The 9,021-nt window shown below is 34.4% G+C and overlaps 1 protein-coding gene across 3 annotated transcripts in view; it reads left to right on the top strand.

Moving 5' to 3' along the window:
• Window positions 1-5,713, top strand: part of LOC112512548 (protein PIN-LIKES 7-like) — a 17,773-nt gene extending 12,060 nt beyond the window's left edge. Inside the window, exons 1-11 of one of the 3 annotated variants that reach the window (XM_025118567.1) lie at window positions 536-583; window positions 762-1,003; window positions 1,464-1,543; window positions 1,738-1,862; window positions 2,126-2,247; window positions 2,644-2,862; window positions 3,082-3,198; window positions 3,319-3,419; window positions 4,862-4,914; window positions 4,998-5,183; window positions 5,502-5,626. In XM_025118567.1, coding sequence (XP_024974335.1) covers window positions 869-1,003; window positions 1,464-1,543; window positions 1,738-1,862; window positions 2,126-2,247; window positions 2,644-2,862; window positions 3,082-3,198; window positions 3,319-3,419; window positions 4,862-4,914; window positions 4,998-5,183; window positions 5,502-5,626 — 1,263 coding nt within the window. In that variant the 5' untranslated portion in view covers window positions 536-583; window positions 762-868. Of the gene's footprint in view, window positions 1-535; window positions 584-761; window positions 1,004-1,463; window positions 1,544-1,717; window positions 1,863-2,125; window positions 2,248-2,643; window positions 2,863-3,081; window positions 3,199-3,318; window positions 3,420-4,861; window positions 4,915-4,997; window positions 5,184-5,501 lie in introns of those variants that run through there. The other 2 variants (XM_025118569.1, XM_025118568.1) reach the window with 2 other exon arrangements.
• Window positions 5,714-9,021: the final 3,308 nt, after the last annotated feature.

Below are 9,021 nucleotides of genomic sequence, written 5' to 3'. Positions count from 1 at the left end.
ATTTTATAAAGATAATAATTAAGTATTCTGTTAGAACTCAATGATTATCCTAATTATATTTTAGATTTTTTATATTTAAAATGAGATGTTTATCATGTATTTGATTGTGTTTATCTGCAGTTAGGGATGAAATCAGATAGGGATGAACGAGTTTAAGAGTTTTTAAGAGTTCTTAAGAGTTTTAACCAAATGCTTTATAATATAGTATAGATATAGATATTAAGTTATTAAAGTAATTAACTCGTTCATCCCTAAAGATAAAAATTTAAATCAAGTAGACATTTGAATATACAAATTGAATTAAATTATAATATTTGGTTTTTAAAAAATAAAGAAATCATTTTTAAAAGTTAAAGTGAAATACAAGGACTTCAAGGGATATTATAATCATTTTGTTTTCTTCATGTGAGAAACCACTCCCCCACCGCCTGATATTCAGTCCCGCAGCCGACTACTGCAATATATATTGTATATATCTATACACGATAAAGGATACCTTCATTCAACCATTCATTCTCTCGGCAGACAGAGCTATAGGGGTGGTTAGGTGGTACGTGTAACCGTATTATTCCTCCGTGGTAAGGTAAAAAAATTAAATTCGTAAAAAAAGTACAACCGTTGTCCGTGATTCTCTCTCTTTCTTTCCAACATGGCTGATGGCTCCATCACCATGATAATGTGTATTTACGTAAATGAAACGAGATAATTTAAGATACGTGATTTTTATCCTTTGTCATGATATATCTTCTCTTTTGTTACAGCCGACTTATGCACACTTGCAAATATCAGAGGAGCCGTTCAGTCCAATTCAGGGACATTTTTGCACATAACGTATAAAGATTTAAATCAAGAATATATTTCATCAAGAATGGGTGTTTTGACGTTGTTTGAGGTGGCTGCGATGCCAATAGTGCAGATGCTAATCGTGAGCGTGGTAGGGGCCGTCATGGCTACAGAACATTTCAATCTGCTTTCCAACGACACCCGCAAAGCCCTTAACAAGGTATCTACAATCTTTTTTATTAAGTAATTCGTTATTGTATCTTGTCAAGTTGTTAGATCTTTATATCGACTAAACTCTGACCATTTTTTCCTCTCTCTATATATTTATACCTCCATACTCTACTTGTGGGCTTTTTGGAGAGTAATGTTAGGAGTAACCAATCATAAGTAGAAATATGCGCATATGTATATATAGTAGTCTAATCAAATGAGAACTAATTAGTTTGTGGTAACCTTAAATGATTCATTAGTGTTCAAGGGTTGATCCTAAGTGGGTTTATTTTCCATGAGGTTCCTAGGTGGGAGAAGGTTTCTATATGTTCCAACAAGTAATCTGATAAGATCAGGTTACATATATTTTCATATGATATCAGAGTCAAAGTCTATTATTTAATGACAATATGTAACCAGTCAGTCAGGTCTTTCTTGACACTAGGTTGATTTTGAATTACTATATGCAGATTGTGTTCGTGGCCTTTACCCCGTCTCTCATTTTCGCATGTCTTGCAGAGAGTGTCACCTTTCACGACATCGTCTCATGGTAAGGATGTCTTCTGTTTTTGTACATACAATTATATATATATATTAAGCAAAAGTTAAGGGCTGTATCGGTTTGGATCTGGCAAGGTAAGGGCTGATTTAGGATCAACGGTTTAGACGGTATTTGTGTTGATCCAGTCCGGTACGGTTCAGACCAAATCTGATATTTATACAGTGCTTAATTTGGTGTTGTAGGTGGTTTATGCCTGTGAATATTGGGATAACATTTTTGTGTGGAGGGACATTGGGGTGGATAGCAGTGAAACTGATCCGACCAGAGGCACATATAGAGGGCCTTATCATAGCAATGTGTGCAACAGGTAATTAACTTATCAAATATGAACCACAAAAAGTGGTGTCTGATTGGTTTGAGCTTGGCTCCAAAGGTCAAAAGTACCAGGAAATCCTGGGTTCAAATCCAAGGAGTAATAAAAATCCCCTTGTGGTCACGGAGGTTCAAATGCGGTGACTCCGAGCTATCTGCAAAGCATGTGGTCGTCCTGTGATTAGTCGGCTCGCATAGTCAGTATTTGTTTCTTGGAACTAATTTCCTCTTTGTTTTTTCATGTTCATTCGATTAAAGGGAACTTGGGAAACATTCTTCTCATAATCGTTCCTGCAATTTGCACTCAGAGCGGCAGCCCTTTCGGAGATCATGATGTTTGTAAAGCTAATGGACTCTCGTATTCATCATTTTCCATGGCGGTAAGCTGATTCTTATCTCACTACAATAAAATCGGGTTCACATAATGCAAAAAAATGTTTTAATAGCTTGTTTTTATAGGGTTTTAAGTTTATAGAATCAAACACTTGTGCGTCCTATGTAAAACTGTTACAATAAGTTTGTAAGTCGTTTTTGGAGGTATAACATGTAGTTTAACAAAAATTTATTAAATTTATATTTTATTTGTATTTAAGTAATTCAATAAACTAATTAATATACAAAAAATATATTATAATACTTACATAAAACGTTCTTTAAATTTTCATCTAATAAAACCCGATTTTATTGTAGTCTCTTATCTCCCATATGAAAAACTCATAAAGATGGTTTGATTTGCTACTCGCCATTACCGTAATTTAATACTTGAATTTGTGCAGTTGGGGTGTTTTTATATATGGACATATACGTATCAATTGATAAGAAACTCGTCTCTGAAGTACAACGCAATGAAAGAGGCCGAGAATTTGACAAAGGAACCAAACAAGAACTTGGATGCAAATGAAAAGAGTCGCCTTCTAAATAAAGAAGGTCAAGACCAAAGTGGTGTAATCGTGCCAGTATCATACGCGACGAGTATGGACCCAGAAAACCAAACTGTAAGTCCATATAGTTGAGCCCTACAAAGGTCATGTTTGAGCTGGTTGTATGTACAGTTCAATCAATAATACTGTTGTTGGTTCAACCAATAATACTCTGTTGGTTGAACTGTAGATGCAAGCAAAGCAAAGGGGATACCATCTGTCGGTCTACAAAAGACCATGTTTATATTTGAGCTTGCAGAAATAAAAGCAATCTTATCAACCATCTATTCGTAGATGGTCTATGAAGAATCAACAAGCAAGGAGAGCGATGTAGGGTCTTCTTGGAGTACACTAAAGGAAAATCTACAAAAAATATTGGATGAGCTATTAGCGCCTCCAACCATGGGTGCCGTAAGTTTAATTTAACTTCAATTTTTATCAGTTATAAATCCCTTAATTACCCATTTATATTTTCGTCGATGCAAAACCATATCAATATATCAAGATTCACTTGTAGCTACAAATCATCAGATTGCAGGATTCATTTTTGGCACAGTTCCGTGGCTGAAAAGCCTTATTATTGGCGATGATGCTCCATTGCGGGTGATCCAAGACTCTATCACATTACTCGGGTAACACTTTTCATCTTTTAACCCTATAATTCGAATGTTGGTGCATCAAAAGTGATGTAGCATAAAGGCTATGCCTAATTCTGTTGATTTTATGAATACCAAGTAAAAAATCTCTTCTAAAACTTATTGATTCCAAGAATATCAAGTTTTGGGATTAACTCAAGAATTTGGATGAGAAGGGAAAAGTGTTTCGTTCATCGCTGACCATCCAAATACACAACCATCAATTATAAAGGGATTCCAAAAATAACGTGCGTGGAAAAGGTTAAGGGCCAAACATGAAAGAGAAAATGGAAAATGAGAAAAATGGCATAAAAAATATAAAAATATCTTAAAACATGCCAAAAACGACACCTTTTTGGGCTCAAAATCCGTAAGGCCCTCCCCTTAAGGCTCCAAAAGGCGTGCTCCTCATTCTTAGCTTCGTTTCGGCAATCGCCATATCGTGAGCCTTGAATAGAGACATGTGGCAAAAGTTATGTCCGTTTATGGACAACACCTATTGGCCCGATTATAAGTTTCTAGGAACATTAGAGTCCAGTCCTTCATGCTCAGGCCTGCACCAAAAGCTATAGTTATTTCAAAAGAAGAATATTTTAAGTTCTAGGGAAAATTCGTGTCGAATTTTTATGCAATTTTTTGGTTGAAATTACAATATTTTTATGAACCTTTTGGCACTCGAGGCATTTCCAATATAATAACTTATAATTCACACTCACAAACGGATATTTGATGGGTTGGGATATCATATATTATTCACTTAATTTCATAGTAACCTAATAAATAACGATTTTTTTTAGTTTAAGGTCGATATTGATATATTTTTCATATGTTTTCTTGTGGTTCTTCAGTTCTCTAATTTTTTGGGTTCGTCCTTCAACCGACCCCTAAACATACATACATACACACACACATATGGAATAGTTCAAATAAGAACACCTTCATTTTACGAGAACGCAAGAACACCCTTTTACTATAGACAATCACATATGATACTATTATTCCATCACATATGATACACATGTGATACTAAATTAGAGAAACAGACGATTTTTGATGCGATCTTGGTTATGGGTCCAGTCGCCCTTACACCATTAAGTCCCCTCACAAGTATTATCACATGTGATAAGATTGTTGTTGATGTGATACTATAATTCATCAAGACCATCACATGTGGTGCTAAATCATAGACGCAGACAACCTTTGACGCCGCCTAAGTTGTAGAACACGTCGTCCACACATCACAGGGTCACTTCACGCGTATTATCACATGTGATAAAGGTGTTATCGCTTTCTTGTAAAATGGAGGTGTTCTCATTTGAACCTCCACCTGTACATATATATATATATATATACATATACATACACATACACACACACATATATATATATATATATATATATATTATCTTCTTATCAACCTTTTTTTAATAATCATTCAGGGATGGAACTATACCCTGCATCACCCTTATACTAGGAGGCAATCTGATTCAAGGTAAAGAAACAAATGGAAAAAAAAAAGTTGTATATTGTTTGTAGATCAGAAATTCTTAGTTGATCCTTTTATTTCTCGTACAGGTTTGCGAAACGCAACCATAAGACCGCTTATCATCATCACGATCATCGTAGTACGATACGTGATCCTTCCCGTAATCGGAATCGGAGTTGTTAAGGCAGCTGGGGCTCTGGGAATACTTCCATCAGATCCTCTCTTTAGTTTTGTGCTAATGATCCAGTTCATTGTGCCTCCTGCCATGAATATAAGTAAGCATTGCTTCACTTCATGATACAACAAACTACTTCACATTTCACATATATATCTTGACATTTAAAAACACTCATTTTTTTTTAAAACTAGAAAGGTACCCGTGCAATGCAGCAAATAAATCAAACATGAAGCTTTAATAAGTTGTAATTATGCACAATTTATTTGTAATATTGAATTTTATGTAATATGCATCAATAAACAGTACTTCATGCATAAAAAATAGTTTTTAAGAGTTTTTATCAAATGCTTTATAATACAGTATAAACATCAGATATTGTAATTTAACGATTTGGTTATAACTAATTAAAATGCAGGTACAATGACACAATTATTCAACGTTGGACAAGCAGAGTGTTCAGTGCTTACTATGTGGACTTATATAGCTGCAATATTTGCACTTACAGGATGGTCAACGGTCTTCATGTGGATCTTGACTTGAAACTTCCATTTTTTGGCCTTTTCACAAATTATATACTCTTTCCTTATTCTTTTTCTTCAATTCAACATTTTTTAGTAGCTTTTTAATCATTAAAAACCATTACTTCAAATTAAACATTTTTTTTATTAAGTTGGATATTCAACCCGCTATGCGAGCCGATTAATCTCAGAGCGACCTGCTTTGTAGATAGCCCGGAGTCACTGTATTTGAATCTCCGTGGCACAAGGGAATTTTTATTCCTCCTTGGATTTAAACCTGGGACCTCCTGGTATTTTTGGCCTTTGAAGCTAAACTCAAACCAATCAGGCACCACCCTTATGGTCTACTTTTTTTTAGATGTTTAATTGATAGTAAAATATTCTCGGTATATATGTGTTAGGTCTAAAATTACACGTATTTGAGATAGGAAGAGTAGCGTTTAGTCGAGATAGCTCACACGTTTAGAATCTTTTGTATAAATACTTCTTTGTTTAGTGTTATTTTATAAAATAGTATGTATAGGAGATGGTTTGATAATAACATAGAAAAAATTGTTGGATCATGATATCTTGATCATCTTACAATGAAATTGACTAGGGGGCTGTTTACCAAATACTTACTTGGGTAAGCGCTTACCAAGTTACATTACCTTATCGGATGAATAATGAAAGGAACATGAATCTTATCCAATAAGAACGAGGCATAGAGTCTTACCCAGTAAGTGAGGGCAATGACTCTTGCCACCATCATTTACTTACCCTTTAGATAAACCCTTTTGTAGGCTCTTCTTTTATATATGTCAAAATCAAAACCTATATTTGTAATATTCATGAGGTATTAATTTGACCGTAAAGGGTTTTGTTTAACAACACCTTATATAACTTTGTATATTCGTATTCAATCTAAGAACAGAACTGTAAAAGACATTGATATGAGAGAGAAATGATGATGCAAGATATAATGCATCTTAGACAAAATTAAGTGGAAACTCATGCAAGTATACATTATAAACACCACATTTTTAACAAGTAATATAACGATAAAATACCAGATATGGTCCACAATGATCAAGTAGAACTTCAAACAGTAAATTCGATAAGCAGTTTGGAATGCTTTGGTTTTGGTTTTCGATTAGATAACAACAAATAGCAAGGGTGCAAAGAACACTCGAGTCAACTAGAATATAATGTGGCATACTCATGGCTACAACATCAATTAATATCAAACCAATGACTAGCTTGTAAGAGAGATGTTTCCAAATTAAGAAAGACGCGTATCGGTAAACTTGTTCTCATATTCTATACAAAACTGAAATTTAGGCATTATACAATGTGTTATCTCTTTAAGCTAAACGAGTCAAATGCAAATTCCTTTCTATATTGACCACTCTTCCGTGCATTCTTTCTATATCACCCAAATTGATGTGTTCTTGGTATCTCTCTCATTCATGAGTTTAACACACTTTAACATTATGCTAGTTATAAACGTTGCAAGAAGATGTTATTATCATCAATATGACTCATGGATTAACCAGTTAATGTCAGGAAAATGAGGCATTCCGATGTTGCACCATTGATACTCTTTTAGACCAATTTTTCGGTCATCGACACATAAGTTATCAAAATATATACAAATCTAATAGTGAGTCCCAATATCAAACAACAATTCAAGATTAATTCATAGAATAGATTGAGAGATGAAGAAGAACATGAAGTTGATCAACTGGCAGCTTTTCTTATTCAATGAAAACTGTAAACTACAAACACTCTCTTAATCAGACGACTCTCATGTGATGAATTACAAGCATGAACAACTTCAAAATTCTAGCCCATGTCACCTATTTATAAGAGACATTTACATGTAAAGCTCATTGCCCTTAGTCCAATTACATTGAATATTACAATACAATACAAATAAAGGACTTTATAAAACTTTCAAACATTTAGGACTATTTTGGTCCTAACAATCTACCCCCAAAGTTTTATAAAACAAACATCTTTTGAAACTTCAAGTTTCAACAGATAAAGCTCTTACTGATTGCACAAAGTACAGCTAAAACTGCAGACGACTCAACACAGTCTGTATTGCCGGCGTGCAAGCAACTAATTCATCCAACCTTGTGGATAGAAAATAGTGTGAATTTCGTGACACTTCAGTGCAAATAGTCTTATGACAAAGAATCTTTTAGTGAACCACGAGTTGAATAGGCATTCAGCTTAAGATCTTGATCTTGATAAGCTCACAAATTGGGGTAACAACATTTGCTTGAAGAACCAAAGCAAACACCTTTGACTTTATAGACTTGGAGAGAAGAATCAACAATAAGCACATAGCTTCAAGAATAGTGAGTCAACCAAACAGATAAGCCGATTTCCTTTAACCTTTCAGAAAACTGAATAACACAATCAGATCCAAATATTTCAGCCAGAAGAATGATATAAGCACTCAGAACTCTTAGATCACAACCATAACATCAGAATAATGATGGTAGACTATCAAAGCTCTAATTGAACCAATTAACGTCAGGAAAATGAGGAATTCCAATGTTGCATCATTGATATACTTTTAGACCAATTTTTCGGTCATCGACAAGAAAGATAATTACTATATCAATAAACAAGAAAGCTAAAAATAAATAAATAAAAAATCAATTCACTAAATTGGGGAAGGAAAATGATGAAGTCTAAAAATAATTGTTTCGGCTATGATTTAGGAGTCGTCCACCAAACACTTACCCGGGTAAGCGTTTACCGAGTCACATCACCTAACCGGATGAATATGGCAAGAATCAAGAATCTTACCCAGTAAGAGGGAGGCAAGGGCCGAGAGTCTTACTCAGTAAGTGAGGGCGAAGGCTCCTACTACGGTTAGTGCTTACTGGATAAATCGTTGCATACAATGACATTTTTTTTTTACTAAAACCGTACTTGGTAAGTAAGTGATAGTGTTCAATTTTACCAGTAAGCGCTTACCAGGTAAATCGCTGTATACAATGCCGTTTTTGTTGACTAAAATCTTACCCGGTAAGTAAGTGGTAGTGTTGAATTTTACCAGTAAGCGCTTACGAGGTAAGTGTTTGGTAAACGACCCCTTAATGAATCTATTCCTATTATTAGATGACGTATCGGGATACGAAAGATTCTTGGAATTTTTATTGGTAGAGCAGGAAAGATGTTTGACACAAACAATTGTGTACAACTATAAAAAGTTTGAAGACAAACATATTGTAACAACCCACACTTTTCACATACAAACAATCCACATTAAATTACCCATAACACATAATGTAATATTGTTTACAAAATACGGACTAACAAAAACTTTCTTCAATACATTTGTGAACAACTAAATTTTATCATTTCTAAACCTTCCCCTTGCCTTTATCCTGCGAGGTATGTTGACCTGCAAAACCGGTT

This window comes from Cynara cardunculus (genome assembly GCF_001531365.2).
Source record: "Cynara cardunculus var. scolymus isolate 2C chromosome LG 5, CcrdV1, whole genome shotgun sequence".
NCBI classification, from domain to species: domain Eukaryota; kingdom Viridiplantae; phylum Streptophyta; class Magnoliopsida; order Asterales; family Asteraceae; genus Cynara; species Cynara cardunculus.
This window is presented reverse-complemented; position numbering and strand designations above follow the sequence as displayed.